The sequence below is a fragment of the Astatotilapia calliptera genome, chromosome 23 (assembly GCF_900246225.1).
Source record: "Astatotilapia calliptera chromosome 23, fAstCal1.2, whole genome shotgun sequence".
Lineage (NCBI taxonomy): Eukaryota > Metazoa > Chordata > Actinopteri > Cichliformes > Cichlidae > Astatotilapia > Astatotilapia calliptera.
In genome coordinates, this window is record NC_039323.1 from 3,970,390 (window position 1) to 3,997,199 (window position 26,810).

At 43.0% G+C, this 26,810-nt stretch overlaps 2 protein-coding genes across 4 annotated transcripts; one reads left to right on the top strand and one right to left on the bottom strand.

Annotated features, from left to right (window-relative positions):
* Positions 1-624: 624 nt before the first annotated feature.
* Positions 625-9,594, top strand: dnttip2 (deoxynucleotidyltransferase, terminal, interacting protein 2). Its single transcript, XM_026157909.1, has 7 exons — positions 625-785; positions 3,146-5,169; positions 7,300-7,438; positions 7,659-7,754; positions 7,905-8,069; positions 8,236-8,345; positions 9,367-9,594. Exons 1-7 carry the CDS (start codon positions 711-713, stop codon positions 9,461-9,463), a joined length of 2,706 nt encoding a protein of 901 aa, XP_026013694.1. The 5' UTR covers positions 625-710; the 3' UTR covers positions 9,464-9,594.
* spata6 (spermatogenesis associated 6) lies at positions 9,542-26,795 on the bottom strand. Of its 3 annotated transcripts, XR_003271150.1 has the most exons (12): positions 26,446-26,795; positions 23,283-23,420; positions 22,223-22,271; positions 22,049-22,090; positions 21,776-21,894; positions 19,297-19,377; positions 16,332-16,754; positions 15,065-15,167; positions 13,983-14,023; positions 13,112-13,275; positions 10,314-11,031; positions 9,542-10,182 (listed from the first exon to the last, which is right to left on the bottom strand). XR_003271150.1 is itself a non-coding variant. In XM_026157911.1 (11 exons), the coding sequence occupies exons 1-11, from the start codon at positions 26,527-26,529 to the stop codon at positions 10,917-10,919; spliced, it is 1,359 nt and encodes a 452-aa protein (XP_026013696.1). In that variant the 5' UTR covers positions 26,530-26,795; the 3' UTR covers positions 9,542-10,916. The 3 variants fall into 3 exon arrangements, 2 of the variants coding, with proteins under 2 accessions (XP_026013696.1, XP_026013697.1); XM_026157911.1 differs by having other exon boundaries at positions 9,542-11,031; XM_026157912.1 differs by lacking the exon at positions 19,297-19,377 and having other exon boundaries at positions 9,542-11,031.
* Between the last annotated feature and the right edge of the window lie 15 nt (positions 26,796-26,810).

The window sequence follows — 26,810 nt, forward strand, 5'->3', positions numbered from 1 at the left end:
ACACCCCTGGCTTAATATGCAAGCTTGTGTTGTTTTAATAAAGAACATAGTAGTAGATAGTATCCCCCACCCCAATTTTTTTTATGCTTTATGACACAATTTTGGTTATTTTGTCATTTTGTGCTCCTTTATCAAAACAGAGCATGCAATTTAGGTTGTTTTGCTCCTGATTTTGAGCATTAGGCTTTTATATCTAATAATTAACCGTCTCTTTGCGGTCTAAACCCAACTGGAAACGTTAATAGTTGCTTAAAACTGACACAGATGGGCCCAATTAGTGATTCTTAGCAGTTTATCAAAGGATATATTAAAATTAGGGATTGTATGTTAACTTAGTGTGACCAACCGTCCTCTATTTTTGCATTTGTTGACTTGTAAAAGCCTACATGACATTTTTTATTCCACCATTCATTAACCTCACAGAGAAGGCATCGTTTAAATATGTTGAAGTTTTCTTTAAGCAAACTGTATTATTAAAGTTCTTCATGACTGGGCCAAGTGTCCTCTTGGTCACCCTAGTTAACTCTCACTGAGTAATTCTTCCAATACAACAATTACAATAGTTATAATAATTATAATAAATAAACTACAACTCGAGAGTTAGTCGGCTGCTCTGTGATCTGCTGTTAGGCCTGTGTCTCATTTCCGTTCATTTGACTAGTCGGGTCTAGCCTTCATGCCGGAAGTGAGTAGAGTTGCGAGAGAGCAAGATGGTGGCCACCAGGAGAGGAGTGCGTGTGAGCTCCCCAGCTAAAACAGACCCGGAGCAGCGCTCTGAGGTCCAGGTACGTGTCACAGAGGGAGATTATTGGAAGCTGCAGATGTTCAGGTGTCACCTGGAGGTCCAGGTAGTGAGTTATACGCCTGGCACGTGTGTGAGAGCTGATGTGTGGATCTGCCCCAGCTTCACGTGGACTTCACCCTGTACCAGCTTGTGTTCATGTTGTGAGGGATCCGCGCAGAAAACAGAAACATGCGGACTAAGTAACAGCATCTCTTAGTTTTAGTTTCTTCTCCTACTCGTGTTTTCTGTCTAACTCTCATAAAGTGCTGCTTGAGTAAACATCTCATGTTATTGTGTAAATATGACCTAAAAATCAACAGATTTCCACATAAAGTGCTAAAAGTAGATCACGAGAAGGCCCACATTAATATATTCGACTCCAGTTATATTTCTGTATAACAAAACTACGCGAACCTCAAGAAAAAGGTGGTAATGAGAAGCTATTAACTGTTTATTTATTAGCTGTTAGCTTAATATAGCTATTAGGATTTCTAACGCCACATAATGGTGGAGATGAGTTAATGCACAAATACATTGGGCCAAGTTTATTGTAGAGAATTTAAAAAGTAGGTGTAAAAACCTTTTTAGTTAACTGTTAGGCTAAAAACTAAAACGAATTTTAAAAATTCAGTTTTAGCCATGGTTGTATATGTTTATTGCAAGTGTGTTTGTATTGTTTTTACTATTTTGCTGTGAAATTTTTAAAGGTTTAGTGTGCACGGTTTCACCACTAGATGTCAGTAGACCGAGGCGTTCGATCAGCCGAATTACGTTTTTATTTATCCCTCCCAGTTTAAGTGTGCAATAATCCCGTCTACGGTGGCCGCTGTAGGACAAACAGCTCTGGCGTGTAGGCTGTCAGTCTGCTGTTTACCTCGACTGGTGTCCGTGTCTGTTTTATGTAGAGGAGGCTGTAGGACTATGAAACTTTCGTTAGAGTGGACCTAACTCCGTTGGACTTGGACACTTAGCGAATAAACTGTCACACAGTGTGAGACTGTAACAAACTGTTTGTCAGAGGGAAACGTGACACTGGAGCCCAACATTAACTTGCATAATTTAGCTGTTATTGTCTTAAAACACCAGGGTCACGTGTCTAATCTACTGACAATAAGTAATTGTAACAACATTAGGAGTAACGCAACATTTTTATACATGTTTTCGTGTGTTAGACGCCTGAAGGGTGATGTCACTGTACAGCTCAGTCAAACATGGCGGCTTTCACTAACCAGCACCTCGTTATGCATATTTTTGATTGATTAATTCTAAGTTTATGGAAACTCATCAATTTCTTTAAAAAAAATTAATAACTCACTAATCAGTGTATATTTATGAGTAAAGCATCCTTTATTATTAAATAACCTAAAACACATATTTGGCCCAATAGTGTAGTGTTATAGACCTAGTGACACATGTGTTGAAGGAAGCAGACAAAAGGAGGAGGATGACAATCTGAAAATATCATTCATAAAATTAGTCTGGAAACTGAAACTCAAATTGAAAACAAAAATGTCAGACTAAAAATAAAAGTTAAAGGATGATAATTCTGATCAGGAAGGCAAGCATAAGGAGACTATTCACTGCTGCGCTGCTCGGGAGTGATTGATCAACAGAGATTGCTGTAAGAGCAGGGCTTGCAGTCCGTGAGGGCAGAAAGGAACTTGTATTGGCAACTGAGCAATTAAAAGCCTCTGTGTGGGGGGGGCAAGGCTGCAAGGTGAAAACCACGGCTCTGTAAAAAGGACAGCTCTTCCCCCACCTGCAGTCCGCTAAAGATCAGATGAACAAGCTAGAAGCCTGAATGAGGTTCGATTTCCTGTTGAAGTGCTCCCTGCTGACCAGGACTTTCTGGGTGAAAAGAGAAGCGTTATGTTTGGAAAAAGGAAATGCATGAAACACCTGAACAAGAAGTACCAAAGCTACGATTTTAATCTAGCATAAAGTGTTTGGAGTGGATTTAAAGAAGGTTATGGACTCTGCATACTTGGATTTTTTTGGGCAGCTCGTTCCAAAGCTTCAGGGCTTTGACTGTGAGGCATTTTCAGCCATGCCTCGGAAACAGATGAAAGGTTTCTGTCTGAGGATCTCAGGCTACGTACTGGCCTGTTACAGACCAAGCGATCAGATGTAGAGGGAAGCCATTAAAAGCCTCTCCAGGTGTAAATTGTACATGCCGTTCATTAGACAGGATTTTTTGTGACACATTAGTATTGGAAACTAGTGCATTTGTTGCAGGATATCAAGCTCTCTGTCTGAGTTCTTGACAGTAAAATGTCACCAGACTTATCTTCTGCTTATCGTCTCAGCCATGTTGCTGTAAACTAGCCTTACCACTAACTGTGCCTTGCTTCTTTCACACAGGCCACTCCTTCCACTGCTCGGAGAACCAGGAGGACTACTAAGCAAGCAGAAAGTCCTACCCACGATGGCGTTCTGGAGTCCTGCAGTCAGCTTGAGCAAAGTGCTGCACAAAATTCAGATTCTCCCTCGACCACCACAAAAAAGAGATGCAGCAGAGCTTCAAGGCTTCACAGTCCAGAGCAGCCCTCCACCCCGGTGGGCTCCATCCATGAGGCGGATGTGTCAGAGGCGGAGTCCTGCTGCTCAGTGGTGTCCGACATTGAATTGCCAGTGACGCGTACCAGGGGGAGGAGACAGACCCGCAAAGTTAACAAGGAAGAGGAGGAGATATCTGAGGTGGAGTCGTGCTCATCTGCAGTGTCTGCATCAAAACGTGGTCTAAGGAGTGCGAGAAAGAAGGCTGAAAGCTCAGACGCTGCTTGTGTCAAGGTGGAAGATGTAAAAGCTGTCCTGGAGCTGGACACCGGGTCCTGCAGCTCCGTGGTGTCCGATTCCCAGAGAGCCACCAGAAGTCAGAGAAAAGCTCGTACCAGATCGTCTGCCAAACCCCAAACTGGGGAGTCTGAGCTCTCCGACGCTGACAGCTGCATTTCCAGTGTGTCAGGAGCTGATGTGTCCAAGTCCACTACTCGCAGAGCTACGAGATCCAGAAGAAAAACTAGTCCCATTCCTATGCATCTAGACGAGCTGTCAGGAAGCTCTCAGTCTCCGGCTCCAACACGTCGACAGACCAGGGCAGTGAGAGGAAAGGCTGCAGCCCCTGCAGAGCTTAGTGAACCTCCGTCTTGTGACTCTGAAGGATTTGAGTCCGGGCCTACTTACAGTTTGACCAGTCGCAGAAGTGGGAGGACCAGGTCGGCAACTCTCAGAGCCATGGATTCAGACTCAGACGCTATGGATGTGCATTCCCAAGTGGGGACCCCCAGCTCCACGCGAGCCAGAGGGACCCCCTGCAGCAGCCGCACAGGCTCGGGGAACAGCAGCCGGGGTGCTCCGGCCTCCAGGCGCTCAGCCAAGGACTGCAGCATCGTTGTAGAAAATGTATCAGAATCTGCCGAGGAGGGCAGCACATTAAACGATTCTAAATTAGAAAGCACACTGATTGCTGAGGGTGCAGATGAAACGGTGGTGGAGGAAGATGAGAGCCAAACGGTAGAAGATCACGAGGGTGTGAATAGTACCGAACTGTCGTCCACGAAAGCGGGTAGAAAAAAGGAAACGGATTTCGCCTCTAAAGAAGATTCCCATGCATCTCCCTCAGAACCTGTGAGCGAGCCTGCAGTGGTCAGCAAAAACCAGCAGGAGGAGCCGTCTGCTGGAAATAAAGACGAGGACACTTTAGAGATGGAAGTGATGCAGGAAACAGTCCCATCACCAGAGCGGTTAGAGCCTTGCCAATCAGTTACAGAAACAACATGTGAGAGGGCCTTGGAAACCACAGAGGAGGCCAAGGAGACGCAGAAAGCTGTGGACCTCCTCCCACCTCTGCCAGATGAGTCTGTGGATGATGATGTCATCGTAGAAAACCGGCCTAGTGTGGGGGAGGAAATGGAAGTCAGCACATCTCAGCAGGTGGTTGAGTCCATTCAGGTAACATCATATCAGCAGCACAAGGTTACAGCAGGTTCTGACTCTGAACCCAAAGACGTCATCGTGGAGAAGAGGACAGCAGTCAGTCTGCTGGACAGCAGTGATGAGGAGGAGGAGGAGGAGGATGAGGAGGAGAGGGAAGTTTCTGAAGAGGAGGATTCGGGATACATGGGGAAGGAGAGGAGAGGGGGAATTTGCAGAAAGTCAGAAGCTGGAGCTGCATCAATTGAGGGACTGTTTATGATTGACAAGCGGCCGGGAGAAGACGCAGATGAGCTGTACTACAAAGAGGAGCGATGGGATGAAGAGGCAAGCACGCAGAAAGGAACTGAGGAGGAGGAGCAAGACGAGGAGTTTGTGGATGAGGCTGGCGACGAGGACGAGGATGATGACAACGATGCTAAAGTCCTGTTCTCGAGCAGAAACTCTCATGTGTAAGTACATTAGAGGAATTAGATTAAAGGAAAAACCTGAACCTTTGGAATCTGTGGTTTGGGCGCAATGGTCACTTGAATCAAGGCAAATGGTTTTGTAGTGCTCATCTTTATCCTGTAATGAAACATTTTTATCCAGATGGGAGTGGTCTATTCAAGGAAAGCAATACCTCCATCTACAGAGCAAGAGGGGTCATTTCATAGTTTGATAATAATCAAAATACCAAATACATTAGAATATTTTGGTAACTATTTAGCTCAGGGGTTTCCAACTCCAGGCCTCAGGGCCGGTGTCCTGCAGGTTTTAGATCTCACCCTGGGTCAACACACCTGAATCAAATGATTAGTTCATTACCAGGCCTCTCGAGAACTTCAAGACATGTTGAGGAGGTCATTTAGCCATTTAAATCAGCTGTGTTGGATTAAGGACGCATCTAATGCCTGCAGGATACCAGCCCTAAGGCCTGGAGTTGGACACCCCGATGTAGATGATTATCAGATTAAAAAAATTTAGATGTGTAGGTACACTTTATTTCATTAAATGGTTTGAAAGTTGTAGGGCTGTCCTGGTTGACACGCCTCTGCAATGTTGCGTGGAGATCAGGGGCAGTACCTGTGGACTGGCAGACCGGGGTGGTGGTCCCCATCTTTAAGAAAGGGGACCGGAGGGTGTGTTCCAACTACAGGGGGATCACACTCCTCAGCCTCCCTAGGAAAGTCTATGCCAGGGTGCTGGAAAGGAGAGTTCGTCCGTTAGTCGAACCTCGGATACAGGAGGAACAATGCGGTTTTCGTCCTGGTCGCGGAACACTGGACCAGCTCTTTATCCTCTCCAGGATACTTGAGGGTGCATGGGAGTTTGCCCAACCAGTCTACATGTGTTTTGTGGACTTGGAGAAGGCATTCGACCGTGTCCCTCGGGGTGTCCTGTGGGAGGTGTTGCGGGAATATGGGGTGTCTGGCCCATTGCTACGGGCCATTCGATCCCTATACAACCGTTGCAAGAGCTTGGTTCGCATTGCCGGCAATAAGTCGGACTCGTTCCCGGTGGGTGATGGGTTCCGCCAGGGCTGCCCTTTGTCTCCGGTTCTGTTCATAATTTTTATGGACAGGATTTCTAGGCGCAGCCAAGTGGCGGAGGGCTTTCGCTTTGGTGGCCTCAGAATCTCATCTCTGATTTTTGCAGATGATGTGGTTCTGTTGGCTTCATCGGGTGAGGGCCTCCAGCTCGCACTGGAACGGTTCGCAGCCGAGTGTGAAGCAGCGGGAATGAGGATCAGCACCTCCAAATCTGAGGCCATGGTTCTCAGCCGGAAAAGGGTGGCGTGCCCACTCCGGGTCGGGGATGAGTTCCTGCCACAAGTGGAGGAGTTCAAGTATCTCGGGGTCTTGTTCGCGAGTGATGGGAGAAGGGAGCCAGAGATCGACAGACGGATTGGGGCTGCAGCTGCAGTAATGCGGACGCTGCACCGGTCCGTCGTGGTGAAGAGGGAGCTGAGTGTAAAAGCGAAGCTCTCAATTTACCGGTCGATCTACGTCCCTACCCTCACCTATGGCCACGAGCTGTGGGTAGTGACCGAAAGAACGAGATCGCGGATACAAGCGGCAGAAATGAGCTTCCTCCGAAGGGTGGCTGGCCTCTCCCTTAGAGATAGGGTGAGAAGTTCGGCCATCCGGGAGGGGCTCAGAGTAGAGCCGCTGCTGCTCCACATCGAAAGGAGCCAGAGCTCAGAGCTCTGTGGTGTTTAAAAACTTTTAGGTACAATAATGTTAGGGACTATTTGCAGCTGCGCATTGAGACACATTTGGTGTTATATGCTATCTGGCAGCATGCACTGTGTATGTGGGACTGTAAATATATAACATTTATTATAAACAATCATGTATTGTACGACGGGGCGGCACTTTTAGGTGTTTTATTATTTGAGGACAGCAGTGTATCTGCAGCACAGCTGAATATGTTTGCATCAGCTCATTTTGGGTTTAATCTTTTTGTGAGGTTAGCATGCAGACGGTGGAGCCACGGTGTTCAGACACATCGTTAGATTTTATTATACCTGTGCAGAGGTGAGAAATGAGACACGACTGCTCCTCCTGAGGAATTTTTTTTCCTGTGCCTATTAATTTCAGGAAAGAGTTGTCCAGCCGTATTGACCCCGGCCTCAAAGTGAAGGAGCTCGGGGGTTTATACATCAGTTTTGATGGCAGCAAATCAAAGCCTGTCTCCAGTTCACTGCAAAAACTAAAGGAAAAGAAGATCCAAGATGAGGTAAATAAGCGATTGATTTCTTTCTTTCCCCCCTCTTCTTGAAGGTGATCTGTGGTGTAGAATGAATAATGAACTCCAAAGCTATGCAAGGGCGATGAGGTGGCGCTATTAAAGGTTTCTCTACAGTTCTCACTGACTTTGACCTTTTTATCTTGGAGCAGTGGAGTGTTCTGACAGTTCAGTTGTTTTTGAGAGTTGTGGTTTGTGTTGATGTCCACAGGTGATGAAGAAGAGTGTGATTGGACCAGACTTTGAAAAGAAGGATGCTGTGCCGCCATACAGTGAATCCAAACATGCCCTAAAGCTGAAACGCAGAGTAAGTTTGAAAAAAAAATTGCTTTGATTGGTCGATTCTAGTTTTATTCTCTGCATTTGTGCAGTCACCTGTGACACATACCTAAAAGAGTAAACGGTAGTCATCACAAACGTTGTTTCTTAGCAGTCTGCATCACTTTTCTTTCCCCAGGCAGAGAGGGAGAAGTCAACAGGGGATGGTTGGTTTAACATGAAGGCCCCGGAGATCACTCAGGAGCTGAAAGGAGACCTCCAAGTGCTGAAGATGAGAGCATCCTTGGATCCTAAGAGGTTCTACAAGAAGAACGACAGAGATGGCTTTCCCAAATACTTTCAGGTCGGTGGAACTGTCCTCCTGCTTCTTAGTTCTTTACACTCGTGGTTATCAATATTGATTTTGTAAAAGTTGGTTAACTTTGTTTTTATAGTCCAGAGCACTCAGGGACTACTCTATCAATATCAGTGCGTGTGCTGAGTGTGATGTTTTCCTGTGTGTGTTGCAGGTTGGTACAGTGGTGGACAACGCTGCTGACTTCTATCATTCCCGTATCCCTAAGAAGGAGAGGAAGAGAACCATTGTGGAGGAGCTGCTCGCTGACGCAGAGTTCAGACAGTAAGTGGGCACCTGCAGTGGGTGTGGTTTTATTATGAGACATCTCCCCTTCCACCCTCTACCTCCACTGGGCATGTAGACTTGGAAATACTCACTCAAAAATGAACAGAAATTATATATTTTTCAGTCACTTTAAATTATATATGGTTAAGAGCATAAAAGGAACCACAATGCCACCACTATGTCAGCCGACAAATTATTGTAGACATTTAGTTTGTGCATCCTCAGGTGTAGTTGGAAAAGTAAAATTTAAATGGGTTTGTCCGTGTGGGTCTGCATTCACATCACGGTAGTTTTAACCACTTGAGCTTAACGGCAACTAGACTTCTTTTTAAGTTTCTAGATGTTTCACGTCATCCAAAAGGCTCTTCGCTTCTGACAGGTGATGAAATATTTCACTTTTAGTGAGGTTGTCATGTTCCAGATAGTCCTGAGTCGTTAACCCACCCCGTCGTCATCGGAGTCGTTAGTCACATGATGAGACAGCATGTGAATTTTTGCATGTGAATTGTTGAGGAGCAAAGGTCATTTACATCCGCCTGGAACAGCCATCGCTGAACTAATGTGGAGGCCTAAGCTACGTGTAACGCAGTATTGAGATCCCTTCCCAGGCAATTTAACTCCCACTCACACCTTGACCTACCTGAATGACACATGATGTCAGGGTGGGGCAGTGTCCACCTTCAGGGGAACCACACTACCAGTTAAATTCGTAGCGCTTCCATTAGCTGTTAGAACCTCACAGGTGAAATGCTTTTTTTGAACGAGGTGACTTCTTATTCACGCTTACCAAGATAAGCATGAAACACAGGACTAAATATTTCTGTCCGTCACAAATAATTACAGACATTTACAACACGTGTCTGTTCCAGTTCTTCATTTCTGAGGCGTAGAATTATCTGACTCGTACATTTAGTGATCTTTACCTTTGCTACGGCAGAGAAATAAAACTAATTTACAAGCCACAGTTACTGGATACAAAAAGACAAACATTAAATACACACTTTCCTTCTCTTCCCAGGAAAAACAAAAAGAGGTACCAGCATGTTATGGCAGAGAAAGCAGCACAGGAAGCTGGCAAGAAGAACAGGAAGAAGAAGAAATTCCATAAGAAGTAAATCTGAAGACTTGATGTGATGAACAGTGACTCTGAGGGGCGTTTCTCTCATTTAGAAATGAAGCTCATCAATACAAAATGGCTTTTTGAAGCATTTTTAATGTTTTGAAAATTAAACACTCATTCATGACACTTCGGATAGACTGTTTACATGTGTGTACATCAAGAGGCTGGCTGTATAAAACACACAGTCCCAGACAAGTTGATTCAGTAAGAACAATATTTTAAAACATCCTTGTATAGTCCTCATTAAATATGGTGTACATGCTCATATTTACATCTGAACTTTTAGTTTTATCAATTCAAGTGTAAATGCTTTGCTGCACAGCAATCAGTCCCACTAAAATACACAGCATGAACAATTAAAAAAAATTTAAAAATCATGGTGCAATTCATTAATTTTCTAAGAGCTCGTGATCTGAAACAAAAACTTTGGGGTTGTCAAAATGTTCTTTGCTGAAATTTTGGTGTTAAACTTATTGCTCCTGTAATACTGAAAAATCAGGGTTAACCCTGAAGTTACCTTAGCATGGTTAAATCCCTCCACTTACAAGTCTCTGTAAAGTCGTGCAGCTGTATGTTGCATTATGTTAACAACAACCACTCACAAAAACAGCTGCCGAAGAACCAAAACTGCGTCGTTATCTGCTGTAGTTCCAATTCAAGGTGAAACGAGCCTCCACTCTGACAGCAGAATAAAATACCTCTGTGTCACACGACCTGTGTGTCAGTAGCACAGAAACATTACACACACTTCAGATGTTTCGGTGTAAGGCTGTGAAAGCGAATGCCTTAATTTTTTTTCATTAAAGCTAAAGCTCTGTGTCTGCTGTGCTTTCATTCAGGATTACCTTTGTTCCTCCTCACTCTCCCTCTCAAATCTCTGCAGTCTCTTGTAGCTCTTGGATCCCAACAGTGGCTCTTGGCTACCGTCTTGTCTCTTCTTTGTGTTGCAAGAGATGAGCCCTTAACAGCTGCAGCTTACATCCACTATGTCACTTCCTACGCGCGCACACGCACATAAACTGTAGCTTCTTTATACCTGAGCCAATTTCACACACAGCTTTAGCGAAATTAGGCGATGTCTCACTTTGGTTACAGCATCAGGTTTTTCCTTTAAAAAAAAAAAAAAAAAAAAGAGCCCAGCTGAGAGATGGGAGTGAAGTGGTGCCTCGATGCTTTTGAACGTAACCTCTGCACCAACAAAAGCAAATCAGCACGTGCTGGGAAGGTTTGCAATTTAAATGAACAAGAAATAGAGCTTAATTAAGATACATGTGCATATCTGTGACAGGCTAACGTGTTAGTGTCTGTATGTACAAAACTGGTAGCCTGCAGAACCTCTGTTTTTAAATATGACTGTGATATGTGCATTATCAGTTACTGCTCTAATAATTAAAACTCTGAGTACGGCAACTTCCATAATTTGGTCTCTTCTAAGTCAGATCAGAGGGTTAAAGGCCAAAGCTTGCTCTTTGGTCCAGGTTTGTTTTGTGAGTCTGAAGAATCCTCTGGACTCGGCTATGGATTTGCTCCCAGTGTGGAGGACTGGTCTGACTGGCTCTGAGTCTGGAACACAAAGAGGCAGATGGAAAACTTTCACTAACAGGTATCTTGGTCGTTGTGTCAGGTTATCATCAGGCCTTACTGAACAAAAAACAGACAGAAAAATTGCTGCAACAGCTTCGTCTTAATTTGATCTTTGTCTTCAACCCTCAAAGTTTATTCCTCAGAGCTAAGCATAGATATAGACTTTGTTTTAAGGGTCCCCAAGATAAAAATTTTATTCTAATAAATCCTTAATTAACATTGTGTGTGTGTGTGATCAACACAGACTCTTCATTAATAAATACATTAACAAAAACACTGTTCTCCTTACAAGACCTTCTTTTGTCCACTAGTCTGTGCTGTAACCCAAGGTAAGACGAGTGGCTGACAGGGCCAACACCCTGGTAGTGCATAACCTTCATAAACAACATTTAAAACTCCACCTAAACCCTCATTTTGACTTTCATTCCTCCGCATTTACATTTTTGTGGGGCCTCGACCAGCTACGCGTTAAACTGGCGGCATAAACGGACTCCATCGGCCCAGTGTAAATGTGTCTGCGTGTTGACCGCGGACAGTTACGAAACTGGAGATCCCACTAACAAAAATAAATTCCGGCATCGCCTCTCATCCACGTTCATTTGTCGGTGGCGGAGGGGTGATGACTGACAGACTGACTGGTGTCTCGGCCCGGCTCGTGTCGGAAAGGAAGCTTTTCATCTGTAATCAGATAAACACACTACCTGCTTCAAAAAGTCATCAAGGACAAATCATCCAGAGACATGAATAGACTGAGACTCCGGGGCTTAGGGGGCAAACGCTGCCACTGGCATCTGTCATTTTCTTTATAGATCAAAGATTCGTGGTAAGACGTGCCCCTCTCCCTGTCGCGGGGAATCTACAAAGGCCCACTCTAATCTCCCACCCAGCAAATCCTGTCGCGTTTCCAATTGAGGGAAAAGTATCATTCATTTCCTGCAATTTACTTTGCAGTTTAAGATTGTCCATTGATTCCACTGTTTACTTATGGACTGAGCGGACGGAAAAGGGAAGCAGAAACAAACAAACAAACAAACAAAACGGAGCATCGGTCCCATCGGCGTTGTCAACTCGCAGCTGCTGTGATCGATGACAAGGTCTCTCTGAATGTATTAAAGTGTGCATCGGGTCAAATGCATCAGTCTCGAGCTGAAACACAAATCAATACCATTTTCCTCTTTGTTTTCCCTTCTCTCTGCCTCCTCTCTCAGTAATGAACAAACATGACAAGACATCAGCTTCTGTAATTTAAAAGGTGGAGGGGAATTCATCCTGCCTGTCGAGTGTGATCAAAATTAAAGATTGGATGTGCGTGTACAAACACACAGACACTCACACCTCACAGACCAGCACCAGCAGCAGCAGCGTATGACTAACATCTCACGGGATTTCCATATATTTGCTGTACACTGTAATGAGACTCCTACAGGTGCATGTTTTGCTTTTAAGATCTTTTGAGCAAACAAATGATTTACACAGATGGATCAGGATAAATTCATGGCAAACATCACAAAAAAAGGAGGATTATGTTCACTCCTGTGTGTACCTCGAGTATGAACACAATCAGATTTGTTTTTTGTGGCCAGAAAAACTTAACTCTGGGGCTCAGAGGTGATCCTCACAGTGTTTTCCTGATAAACACCTTAAGATTTCATGCTTCGCCGGGTTACAAACATGCACCGCATTAACTGCGTATTTGCTTTTTTCTGTCATCAGCATGTGAATCAACAAAAAACTGCAGAGGTTGGTGATGCTGGAAGCTTTCTAACCTGTCTGTGTGCTTCAAAGTAGACTACACTTATATACAGTCAGCTTTAGCGTGAATGAACCCCTACTCATTTCTCAGATATGCCATTCAAATAGTTTCTGACAGCTTTTATTTGACTTTTTGGTAATGAATGAAGACATGACACCTGCCTTCAGTTTGTCCAGAGAATAATGACGAGAAATTAAATCAGATTTTGTTGTTCTCTGGCCATTAGATTCTTTTAAAATGAGGAATAAATGGTTTTAATTTTGACACATCCAGTCATTTTAAATATTTTTAAGAAAAGAGGATTACCTTTCTCTGAGGGAATGGCTGCTGCGACTCAAAGGATTTCTGGAGTTTTGTACAGTCAGGTTGGAGGGAGCTGAGGCAGAACTTCTAAGCAGGCCTTTAATTTGGGGTTCATGTCGGGATGGAGTCTTTGGAGGAGAGTCCTCCCTCACAAATCCCGATTCCACCTAGAAGATTTCAGAGGGCAAAAGGGTTTAGAGGGCGATCGTGGCTCAAGAGTTGGCAGTTCGTCTTGTAATCGGAAGGTTGCCCGGTTCGAGCCCCGGCTCCAGTGTCCGGCAGCCTCGCCTCTGTCAGTGCGCCCCAGGCAGCTGTGGCTACAATGTAGCTGCCATCACCAATGTGTGTGGATGACTGAATGTAGTGTAAAGCACTTTGGAGTCCTTAAGGACTAGTAAGGCGCTATACAAATACAGGCCATTTTTAGAAGCTATTGGTGACCAAACCTTAATCGCGTGTTCTGAAACATTTCCCAACCAAGGAATTCAAACCGCACATCTCAGGAATTAAATCTACATTATTTATTGATCATTTTTTATTCAAATCTAAAAATCAGACCACTTTACAGGCTGACAACTTCATCGATATAATTTCTATGATGATTGTTTAGATTTGAAATTGACCACAGTGTCAAAACATCAGGGCTAATTTATATGTATAAACAATGAATATTAAATATAAATAAAATATAAATAAAATGTGTTTATCTGTCGCTGATACTCATAAAATGACTAAAATCAGAGCTGCATGGACCGCCAAACCTAACCTGCAGAATGAGAAGACTACAGAACAGTGTTGTGCTGATGTCCTGTAGCACCAGAAGTATTCCTGACTCATTGTATTTTACAGTTACTGATATTATAATTGGACTTACTCTCGCTGTTCTTGGCCTGTAACTCCCAAGCAGAGAAGAATCTGAAAGGAAAAGGCAAGTTTTTAGGAAAATATACAATTCGGAGTAAGCCTACAGTATTTCCTTTAAATAAGAAGCACCGCTTATTTCTTCAACACAAACAAGTATAAATGAAACTTTTCCAGCACAGAACAGCTGTACAAACAGGCATATGCACACACGAGCCAATCAAATCAAACCACTGAAGCTGAAGAGAATAGCTTTGCTCATATGCAATGTTGGGAAACGTTGAGTCCAAGCATTCATATGGGTGCTACTGTAACACGGACAAAATAACTGGAGTCCAGGTGGCAACGGCCATCCTCGGCAGGATTTTGGATCCCACTTATTTATGAAAAAGATGGGAAAAGATGGGTGGAACCATGATGATGGCTTCATTTTTCAGGATCAGAAGCTACATCCATTACTTACACTGTTTATGGCCCCACCATTACACAAAAGCTGGCCAGGAAGAGCAAGAGGAATGTGACTCAGAGTGATGGCATCGAAACTCCAGAAATACCAATCACTCCCACGGGATGCAGTGGCACAGGCCCGGTCATAATATGCAGACCTGAATAACAACCCTAACCCCACTGGGACACTTCAAGAGGTGCTGTGTTCATAACCCGACAGGTAAAAGCTGTTTGGGCAGCAGGATTTAATGTTGGGCCTGATGAGCATTTACATCTGTGTCTACTTGTAGTAGCTTTCATTTGAAAGGACTGAAGGAAATAAGAATTCTGGGAGCATTTGATCAGTGATCGTCATACTTACTGATATCCCCTAACGAGCTCAACAAACCAAAGCAGAAATCAATCTGCAAGACTGTTACACGATGTTATCGTTCGGATGTTATTAAAGGCATCAGACCAAAAAAGAAAGTAAACACATTTTTTTATGAGACCAAATCCAGATGGCTGCATTTGGACAAAGCACTCAGCACACTCAGGGCTTTGTCCAAAAACGCTTGAAAACAAACAAACCCTGCAGCAAATACACTATGTGATAGCTATGAATGTGTTACAATACATGGACTGAGTTTATGTGTTTAGAAGGTTTACCTGTGGGGTCAGCCGAGAAGCTCACGGAGCGCCGATGAACGCTAGTATTTAGTGCACAGGAGGAAAACGTTCCCATCTCAGAGACGTCGCTGCAGCGAGAAACCTGGCACCAAACAACAATAAAAGCTCATTTCCTTTTATACAACGTAATTAACTTACTTTGCATGTGCAGTAAAACAACGCCAGTGAACAATGAGGACTTTGGGGAGTTTTTACCCCTTTTTAAAACCTTAACCGCAACACTTTGCACAACAAATCCAGACGCGTCTCTCCTGTCACAGCGGATAAATGAAATAAACATCAGTGTACATTAACCACAATCACTTGTTTCTTCCCACTGTTATCTCCTAGTCATTCTCCGACTAAAAATCCAAAAGAAAAACCTACGCAGAAAAACACATCTGATTCTTTGTAGGGCTGAGCTTCCCTTTGCACACAACCCAGGAGCTGAGGCTCTGAAATGTGCACTGATAATGCATTCACCATGGGGCTAATGGGGCTACTTCATTAGGTATCTATTTGTTAATTGCAGCTTGACTCTCAATTACCAGAGTTAATTGTCGAAAGGAGATTCCCCCAGGAAATTCAGAGGCGCAAAAGCACGCTCCTGTCCTTAATAAAACGCCCATTGTATTCTAGTTAATTCCATTCATGTGTGTGACAAAAACAAACGCAGCACCTAATAATTTCTTTAATGACAGCGTGCGAGTGGAGTCTGATATTCATATCTCGGGATTAGATTTGATGTAAATGAAGAAGCAGAAATAACAGAGGGGAGGGGCGGAGGACTAAAGGCTGTGTTGTTCTTGTCCATCGATCGCACGCACTCCCCTAAGGCTGCGCGATCACAAAAATCACTCCCTTTCAAGCGAAAACCTCCAACAGCAGCGATACGGCAATAATTAAAGTGTTAACAAATAAAAGCGTCCCGACCTAAATGCAGGACGCGCGCTATTAAAAGTGTGCTCGAGCCCCTCGGTGAGGATAATAGGCCATATTACACGCATACACAGTGAAACATGTACGTGACGTCAAAATCCATTAACGGCTCAGGTAAAAAGATTAAGATGCTCTCTTAATATGCCCTCCACTTAATCCGCTCACTAGATTAAGCAAAATTTTGGGCGCTCCCACTGAGGTTTGAACTACATCAGCAGAGGAATCCATTAATCTTATAACCCCTCTGCACTGAACATGTGTATTTTTGGCATTAAATGAACCATTATGCTAAGTTGTTGTTTTTTATTCTTCCCTTAATGCTACAAACCAAGAAGGGCGTCGGGCTCTCGGTTTCTTTCCTAAAGTAGTGAGGCCCCAGCTGGAGGTGGCTGAGCCTCTGCCTGGCATCCTCGGACAGCTGGCACATCCTTCGGTGGGTGTAAGGAGACAGGGCTCGCGTCCTTGAGGAAACGGTGGGCTGCTGGTAGCCGCGCTCGGCAGAAACTCCGGATAGGGCGCATTTTTTTCCCTTCTTGTTTTTTGGAGGACTGCGGCCTGGCGGGGATTGCCTGGATGTTGATGACGGTGCAGAGTTTGTAATTTTAGCATCAACACTCAGCTTGTCCTTCCCACTTTTCAAAGAGACACACTTCCCACCATCTGCTTTGGAAAAATGCCCGCTGGTAGGCTTTTTTGCTGAACTCCGTCTGGAAAGGGTTAAGGATGGCCTCGCTGGAGAAACACAGCCAAACTGGGGTGAAGTGACAGAACATGAGAGAGGAAAAAAAATGTTATGCTGCTGTAACATTTTGAACTAGCTTCACATTTGAATTTTAAGGAGACACACAGGATTTGAGCGGTTTCTCTGCAAACCGCACAGTTTGTTCCTTCGCAGACGCATCGGCCATTTTAGCCATTAAGGCAGCTGCTCTCACTCTTGACACAGACTTGCTCTCCCTGGACAAAACCATTAAACCATTAGCTAAATCATTCAGCTTAAGTGTTACAACAACAGCTCTCGCAGTCAGCACTGCCATGGAGACAACCTCTGCAGAATTACTTCAATAACTCTAATGGCCACTAACATCATTCTCCCATGCAATATCCCACTTCCTGCAGGTAATGCCAGCCGGGGATAAATAAGTTAAGATAAAATGTTAATTGCATTTGATGGCCATCTCCAGTCTAATATGATAAAGAGGCACTACCTGGCTGTAAAACAAAGATAATCTAAATGCTAATTAGGGAAATCACACAACATTAAAACTATTTTTAAGAGAAACCGAATGATGAATAAATTCTCATTGTGGCTGGTGCCATTTGAGAATGATCGGATTTAACAGAATTAAGACAAGTATGCCCTCGTCCTCTAATCCCCCACCATCTCTGACTTCCTTTGGCTCCTCTTTTCTTCTTCGTCTTCACTGGTGGATGGTCACCGAGAGCGAATCATTTTTTTTCCTGTGGCCGGCTGAGTGGAGAAGTCTTATCTGGGTTTGTGTGATAAAGACACAGTTCAACAAAGCTCGGGATACAGTCCACAGAAAACATGCAAGAGGCTTTGTAAAGCTGCACAGTGGCACATCGAGCTAATTATCAATGCACTCATCAAGCTGAGATGACTACATACTGCAAATCCAACAATGGCAATAAGCAAGATTTAATACTGACAATCGTCATTTCAGCATGCTGCGCTAAATAAAAGCACAATTCATGTCAACATTAAGTGAACTAAACAAAAAGTTGGGTTTTTGGGGGAGTTTCACCAACTATAGTGTGACGGTGTGATGGTGCTAGTTGGAACGTTATAGGACATATCTGCAAAAGCTATTCATCCTCACTTTCATGTGTGTACCAAATTTAACAACATTTCACTCACACAAACTGCAGAAGTGGCTAAATTATTTTCTGGTGTGACCCAAAGTCACAAACTGACATTAGCATAACATCTGTAAGTCAGATAAAAGGGTTTAAAGAGGATTCAGGACACAGCATGAGAAAACACACAAAAAGCGTATTCATCAGAACACTTTTAGAGATTTTTTTGAAAGTCACAATTTTTCCAGATCTCTGTTAGAACAAGACATGATTTGTCAGCTGGGTGGGCAGGTAGTCAGGGAGCTGCCTAGATGCTGAAGAGTCATTAGGAGAGAGAAAATGGAGAAATTCTACTGTCTGACAGCCACAGTGGTGCTCTGATCCAGACATCCACCCCGAGGGGCCAGGAGGAACACGCTGACAATCTGCTTCACTGTCACCGACATCCCATTTAAACAAATAGCTTAGCTTAGGTTACCGCACCGGGGAAATTCACCGTAGCATTTCTTTCTTCTTTTTTGGGGGGAAGGGGGGAAGAGGAGGAATGTGAGCCTCTGTGTGATGGATAACATGTTCGTAACTAGAAAGCTGGTGAAATATTTTGCTAATACCTTTTTCATCATTATTCCACCCTCTCGGCGTTCATCTCCTGAAATAACCTGCGCAAACACTCTGCACATGTACGCAGAATCATACAGGACCACGAATCAGCTGTTATACCTGTGGCTGCAGCTTAAGGCTAGTACTAGTTTTTAGAATGATTCGATATATAACTTATTGTCCTACATAACAAAATAAGAACTGAACACATCAACAACGACGCCAGGTCCTAGTGGTATTAAATTCTCTTCAGATGTCAGTAACAACCCATCGAATCCCCACATGCAAAGAAATCAAACCGCTGTAAAGTTAAGATGAGAAAACCGTGGCAAACTTCATTCCTAGTTTCCTTTTTTGATGATTAACAGGGGAAAAAAGATTTTAAAATGTCATTGCACCGACCTAAGCACAGTAAACCTTAAAAATCCACAAAGAAGATTTATAGGTGACCCATCATCTGCATGATTACAGTAAAAAAAACCCAAAAACAAACCTAACCGGCTGATTCTGTTCTAACTCCCTGCACTCGGACATGTGAGACAAGCCTCATTATCAGCATCACCAATCTGCCTCCCTGTAATTACATTCAGAGAACAGATACCCTTGAAACACTGCCAGTATGGATGGATAAATGCAGTAGCCATGGCAACAATAGAAGTTGGATATGTATAGTGGAAACGGTCGTATGTGGCGGCAAGCGATACCTCCTATTAGAGCCCTCCACAGATCAATGTTCGCTGTTCGAGTTGTGGTCAACGCTGGCACGGCGATGCCGAGCACGCAGCAAAAGTACAATTAATTTAAAACTGGACACACAGTGTGCGACTGCGGGTTTGCAAACACCTCAAAGATGTAATAAATAAAAAGACGCTTACAGGTGAGGCTGTCCGGTTGTCTCTCCCATCACTGTCTTCTATGACTGATGTCGTGGAAAACACTACTTTAGGGGAGATTCCCTAGAGGGAGAGGGACAATAGACGAAACACAGGGGTTTTTACAGGGAGATGAAGACAAAAAGACAAATAACAGAGCTGCCTGGAACACCAATTTACAACTGCAAATCTTCAATCTGCGCCTGGGTTGAGAAAAACAAATCTCACAGAAGAGAAAGGCTCCAGTGATGTTTAAATAATACGGCATTTGGAGAAAGACATCTAAATTGCTATGTAGGACCTCAAACACAAACACATAAAAGCAATGGTGAGGGGGGGGAGGTGTTTAAAGACATTTAAATATTGCCAGTTAGTGCCTTGGAGGACAAGGGGAGGATAGAAAAGCAACCCGCAGACATGGAGAGATGAAGTATGGCAGGAAAGAGGTATAGAGAACACTTGGATGATATAAAAAGGAAAGAGGGGGGAGCAAAAAAAAAAAAAAAAAAAAAAGAAGAAAAAAGATGAAAAATGACTGAAAAGACAGGAAGTTCTCAGCTCCTTTTTCATGTCTGTATAGCAAAGACAGTCAACAGCTGCACGAGGAAAATGCCATATTTTCTGAAGACAATACTTCAGTTTAAGACAAGACAGTTCTTTTGAACTGGTTATCTTGGTGGTGTAGCTGCCTGTCAAGTGCACCGACGCGAGAGCCACTGAGATTAGGAGGAGACTCACTTAGAGTGAGCAACAATGAATGACACGAGCAATATTGGTGCCACTCAAACTGGATCCCGTGGTGAACGCGGCGTGCGGTCTTTGTGACACGTGGATTATGTTGACAGGAATATCCTCCTTCCTTTAACTAATTCAGTATTGTGCTATTTGAAATTACTATCAGGACCCTTCACAGGCATGAAATATACACTCGTGCATTTAACTGCCAAATGGAACATTTCGAACTTCAGTGAGAGACTAAAGTTTAAATCCTTGACTTTGACTACTACTTGAAAATTTAAGAATGGATGTTATGTAACAAACTTCACACATGTCCACAAAAAAAAAAAAAGACGTCCTCTCTTTTCAAGCTCAGAGGTCACAGCGTCCACGTTTGCAAAAGGAATTTTACATTTTTATTCATCAGACCGTGAGATGCTTTTTAAATTTAACCTCAGTCCATCTTAAACGAGCTCGAACCCAGATGCAGCAGCAGCGTTCCTGGATCTCGTTTGCATCTGTTTTTTTCTTTGCATGGTGGATTTTTTGCATTTGCATTTGCTGATATGGTGACAAACTGTGCTCTTTTAAAGTTTTCTCAGGCCCACACAGCGATTTCCACCACAGAATTGTGTCTAAATCACGTCCAAAATATTGCAGCCTGGTTTTTATTTACATTTTGCACAGCATACAAGCTCTTTTGGAGACTTTTGGGTTGTGAAACTCTGTTTGAAGAAAAACTCTGCTTCCTGCTTCTTCACCAAAGATGAAAAACAAGGTTAGATAAAGCTGTATGCCTAAAGAGAACATTTATCCCGTTTATTGGCATTTGAGTATTTAATAGTAAAGGCTCACTACCAGCCTGCTGTAAAATAACTTGAAACTTACCAGTGTCCGTGGCTTGTGTTTATCTGACATGTACATTTATGCACTGACAGGATATTAAACAACCTTTATTTCTTATCTTTGATTTATTTGGGATGCCTCCAATTGGATTCTCTTGTGTTTGCATTTACTTTTCTTGCACCTTTATTGTCCATACTTGGCGTGCTGTTGACTTTTATTAAGCAGTTTTCACAAATACACTGCAGCCCTGAACTTTTCTAAACATTACCTGACAAAGGTGCATGTCAGAATGCAAATGACTGATGTAGTCAGACCGGACACTGAACCTGCCAGTTTCCAGGTCCAAACTCTGAGGAATCTCTGATTTGCTGGCATATAACTGTCCGTTAAATTTACAGTGAGCGGGAGGGCATCATTTCCTGCACCTTCCCCTACAGCAGGCACAGTATTCCTAACTGTGTTTGCTGTGGAATGCATCCTGTTGTGTGCTAGCGTGTGCGAAAATGGCTTCATATTAGCGCTAATTCAATGTCCTGAAGACTTAATGAAAAGTTAAGATGATTTTAATCATTAAACAGAAAACAAAAAAGGGCAAAGTGTATGATAAGGGATTAAAATATGCATGCATGTAAAGAATTCAAACATCTTTTTTGTTAGTGTACAACACAGAAAAAACCTTTGACTATTTTCTTTCACTGACTATATATGAGATCGATCATAAAATTGCTGTAAAGACACTTTTAAAGTTATGTTTTGATTTTTGCATAAGTAGCAGTAAGTCACTTATAAACGGGCCTTAATGCTCACACTCAACGTATAACTTTAAAAAACAAAAAACCACCTATATGGCCTCTTTAGAGCTTTCTAACACATAATTGTGATAAATGTTAGGATGTTGGCATAAACAGAAAACGCTTACAGGAAATGAGGATGATCTTTTCATCAGTATTTCTCGCTCTGCGACTCTTGAGCTCCACCTGGGACCTGGATACAGGAAATCTCTGCTGCTTTCCTCCATTGTGGCAAGTACCTCACCTTCTATAACCCATATACACACACACACACACACACACACAAAAAAAACCCAGGATCATGCACACACACAGTCCAAGTTAAATATCCTGTTTTGCAGTGTAATGACTGGATACAGTGGGGACTTAAGAGGCCCATTTGGTATCATCAGAAAGCATACCTGGAGGCACCAACTGAATCAGCTCAAAAGATGTTGTGTCAGCTAAGAGGAAGGAAGGAAAGTATAAACAGACTGTGAGCTAATGATCGGTATCTCAGCTAATAGCCAATAAGCTTTCATAGGATAGGATTCGGGACTAAGAGATGAGGAAGCAAATCCCAGTAGGCCGTTTACCTTCGAGGAGGTCAGCTACATCAGCAGGGTCAACAACGCCGGGGAATATCTGGGAAAACACAAAGAGTACAGACAAAGCAAATCAATACTTATAACAAGATCTGGCGGACAGGCCAGTATCTAAGCGTACCAGTCTCCCCAGGGAAAACAAGGTCCCTCTCACTAAGAGTTAGGACACTAATGTTCATACTGGAGGGTTGCTGGTTATTAGGCACAGTGGGCTCATAATCCTTCACCACCTGAATACTAACTATGGATGAATGCTGGCCCACATAAGAAAGAACAAAAGGCTTAAACATATAGGTAACACTTTTATTAAGAAAAAAGTTTTTTTTTTAAAAAGCACCTAAAACACTTATGGACACCTCTTAAGATGAATCAAATGTAGATAAAAGTAAAGCTTATATAGACATAAAGCCACTAGAATTCCTGCATCCTGTCTAAACAAAACAGCCACAGACAGATGGAAATCCTGTGTCTCACACAGGGAGGCATCCTTTATTTCTGTAGCAAATAGCTTTACCCTGACCTTGACAAAAAAAATAAAAAATAAAACACATTGTGTGGTGGCAGAGCAAAGATAAGAGCAGGTAAACAGGTGTATGCTACATGTGAGCAAGGACACATTTTGTATGCCGTCCTGCCTTCCATCCTTGGAGTTAATGTGTGAAAACCACTTAGCAATAAGAACTTATGTACTCCGCCCATGTCACCCGCATGTGTTAATTATCACAGGTTAAGCTGTGCATTAAAAACGCAAATTTAGCTCAGCACAAACTTTATTAAGATTTAATGCAAAGTTATAATGATAAGATGATTCTGACAGTCTTAAGAGCAAAAACTGTATGATAAGGCTTTAATACTGTATGTTTTCATATTTTTGTTAATGTACACTATAACTAATGTAGGGTAAATCTATGTCTGTCTGAATTTCCTTTTACTTTAATGATCATATGTACACTTTTATTGCCAAGTCTAAAACTCCCACAGGCAGATGGAAATCTTGTGCCCAAATCAAGGAGCCGTCCTTTATTTCTATAATAAATTGCTTTATTCTCACCTTGACAAAAACCATTTTGTGCTGGAAAAGCAAAGGGAAGTCCGGAGGCACACAGGCAGTCTTCCTGTACTGGCCCATGATGCAGACATGGAGGTAGATATCATACTTCTTAGACAGTAGCACTCCCGGGCATGTGACCTGGTTATGAACAGTATAACAGGGCACAAATTCTACTGTGTTCGTTTATTATGGTTTTCAAACGTGTTTGGAAGAGTGCATTCATCAAGAGAAGCACACTTGCAAATATCCCAAAGACAACAGCAGTTAATAAACAATTACTAAAATACGCAATCCATGTGCAATCAAGACTTCCTACTGTTACTGCTGTTAGGGTAACACAATCTTGGTAATTTAAGGTCAAAGAAAATGTTTTTGTGGAACAATGTGGAAAACATTAGTGTCAAATTTTGCTATATCTAACTTAATAGATACACAGAAACTATGCAGGTTCAAGGTTCGGCCTATATCCTATCATATCTTCTTCTACAGCTTATTTCGTTTCGGGGTCGCCACAACAGATCATCTGCCTCCATCTCACCCTATCTGCAGCATCCTTCTCTGTCACACCAACCCTCTGCATGTCCTCCTTTAATTCTCCTCCTCTTTGTGGTCTTTCCCCCCTTTTCCTGCTGGCTGGCAGCTTCATATTCAACATACTTTGTCCATTATAGCCACTATTGCTCCACTCCATACAGTGGGGCAAAAAAGTATTTAGTCAGCCACCGATTGTGCAAGTTCCCCCACCTAAAATGATGACAGAGGTCAGTAATTTGCACCAGAGGTACACTTCAACTGTGAGAGACAGAATGTGAAAAAAAAAAATCCATGAATCCACATGGTAGGATTTGTAAAGAATTTATTCGTAAATCAGGGTGGAAAATAAGTATTTGGTCAATAACAAAAATACAACTCTATACTTTGTAACATAACCTTTTTTGGCAATAACAGAGGTCAAACGTTTACTATAGGTCTTTACCAGGTTTGCACACACAGTAGCTGGTATTTTGGCCCATTCCTCCATGCAGATCTTCTCGAGAGCAGTGATGTTTTGGGGCTGTCGCCGAGCAACACGGACTTTCAACTCCCGCCACAGATTTTCTATGGGGTTGAGGTCTGGAGACTGGCTAGGCCACTCCAGGACTTTCAAATGCTTCTTACGGAGCCACTCCTTTGTTGCCCGGGCGGTGTGTTTTGGATCATTGTCATGTTGGAAGACCCAGCCTCGTTTCATCTTCAAAGTTCTCACTGATGGAAGGAGGTTTTGGCTCAAAATCTCACGATACATGGCCCCATTCATTCTGTCCTTAACACGGATCAGTCGTCCTGTCCCCTTGGCAGAAAAACAGCCCCATAGCATGATGTTTCCACCCCCATGCTTCACAGTAGGTATGGTGTTCTTGGGATGCAACTCAGTATTCTTCTTCCTCCAAACACGACGAGTTGAGTTTATACCAAAAAGTTCTACTTTGGTTTCATCTGACCACATGACATTCTCCCAATCCTCTGCTGTATCATCCATGTGCTCTCTGGCAAACTTCAGACGGGCCTGGACATGCACCGGCTTCAGCAGCGGAACACGTCTGGCACTGCGGGATTTGATTCCCTGCCGTTGTAGTGTGTTACTGATGGTGACCTTTGTTACTTTGGTCCCAGCTCTCTGCAGGTCATTCACCAGGTCCCCCCGTGTGGTTCTGGGATCTTTGCTCACCGTTCTCATGATCATTTTGACCCCACAGGATGAGATCTTGCGTGGAGCCCCAGATCGAGGGAGATTATCAGTGGTCTTGTATGTCTTCCATTTTCTGATGATTGCTCCCACAGTTGATTTTTTCACACCAAGCTGCTTGCCTATTGTAGATTCACTCTTCCCAGTCTGGTGCAGGTCTACAATACTTTTCCTGGTGTCCTTCGAAAGCTCTTTGGTCTTGGCCATGGCGGAGTTTGGAGTCTGACTGTTTGAGGCTGTGGACAGGTGTCTTTTATACAGATGATGAGTTCAAACAGGTGCCATTCATACAGGTAACGAGTGGGGGACAGAAAAGCTTCTTACAGAAGACGTTACAGGTCTGTGAGAGCCAGAGATTTTCCTTGTTTGAGGTGACCAAATACTTATTTTCCACCCTAATTTACGAATAAATTCTTTACAAATCCTACCATGTGAATTCATGGATTTTTTTTTCACATTCTGTCTCTCACAGTTGAAGTGTACCTCTGGTGCAAATTACTGACCTCTGTCATCATTTTAAGTGGGGGAACTTGCACAATCGGTGGCTGACTAAATACTTTTTTGCCCCACTGTATGTCCAGACCATCTCAGCCTTGACTCTCTAACTCTGTCTCTACATCGTCCAACACTAGCTGTCCCTCTGATGTACTCATTTCTAATGCTGTCCCTCGTCGTGAAGATCTTTTAGCATCTTCAACTCTGCAACCTCCATCTCGGCCTCTTGTCTTGTAAACCTTCCGTTTCATTTTCCCAATTTCGTATTCTATGGTAAGTATTTCATATTGACACCTACTTTTGTGACAGTCAGTTGTGTTGACTTTTATGAACTTGAAGCAATAAACGGGACGGAAATCATCCTCACGCATAAAGTGGGCTTTAAGGTCAACCCAAAGTTTACTGAAACAGGAAATGACGCTTATCGTACACAGATAAATTATGAAAAAACGAATTACTTTCAGTTACTTAAAAACACCTAATGGACATCAAACCACTACAATCAACTTTTACAGCAGAACCTCGGGGTCATTAGTGGACATCAATATTTCTATTAATGGTTTATGTATAAACAGATTAATACTGAAGTGACTCAGACATAAATATTAATACGTAAAAGAACCAATGCTACGTTCATGCCTTTCGTATCACCTCTAACTGTTTGCACTAATTGCAGTGACTCAATTAGAATAATTACGGCAGCATCAGTATTAACGTTACTGGTAACGACAAGGAGGAATTAGTAAGTTAATGAGACATGTCAGGATAACCCTGGTGTATCAGTTAGGGTTAGCTGGTAAGCTAACTGTGTATTTACGGAACCGTAACGGAAGGTTTGCTGAAAGAGGACGTAAGCTCGCTAGCTAGAAAACGTTAATAAGCTACGGCATCAGGTCACATTTTGAATTTCGTACCAAAGCAGCAGCATAAAGACGCACTTACTGCCTGAATGTCCAAGTACACCGTGCATTTCAGACAATGTTGATACCCTATAGAGGAGGAAAACTTCTTCTTCACCGAGGCCATTCATCTAACTTTCAAAGTTCGTTGTCATAGCTGCCAAACAGCAACAGTCACGGAGCGGATGTGGGGTCACGTGACAGAGAAGTGGCGAATCAAAAGCGTGTTGTCTCGCACACACAATCACAGCACGTGTGCTCACATCGCCGCACTTTAGCCTGGATTTGTGTTCGTGTTTCCTAAAACCTCAAGTCACCATGTAAAAATGCTCTTTTTTAGCACTATGAACACAGATAAAAATTTTTAAAAAGCTTTGAAGTTATTCTTCATATACTGTAAAGCTCTCC

Bases quoted from the DNA above. Each gene is read 5' to 3' on its own strand.
- dnttip2 (XM_026157909.1), top strand. From the start codon at position 711: ATGGTGGCCACCAGGAGAGGAGTGCGTGTGAGCTCCCCAGCTAAAACA. The intron at 5,170-7,299 runs GTAAGTACATTA...TATTAATTTCAG, and splicing joins TCGAGCAGAAACTCTCATGT to GAAAGAGTTGTCCAGCCGTA. The intron at 7,755-7,904 runs GTAAGTTTGAAA...TTCTTTCCCCAG, and splicing joins CCCTAAAGCTGAAACGCAGA to GCAGAGAGGGAGAAGTCAAC.
- spata6 (XM_026157911.1), bottom strand. From the start codon at position 26,529: ATGGCCTCGGTGAAGAAGAAGTTTTCCTCCTCTATAGGGTATCAACAT. The intron at 21,895-22,048 runs GTATGCTTTCTG...TATGGGTTATAG, and splicing joins GATTCAGTTGGTGCCTCCAG to AAGGTGAGGTACTTGCCACA. The intron at 19,378-21,775 runs GTAAGCGTTTTC...CTCTCCCTCTAG, and splicing joins AAAGATCATCCTCATTTCCT to GGAATCTCCCCTAAAGTAGT.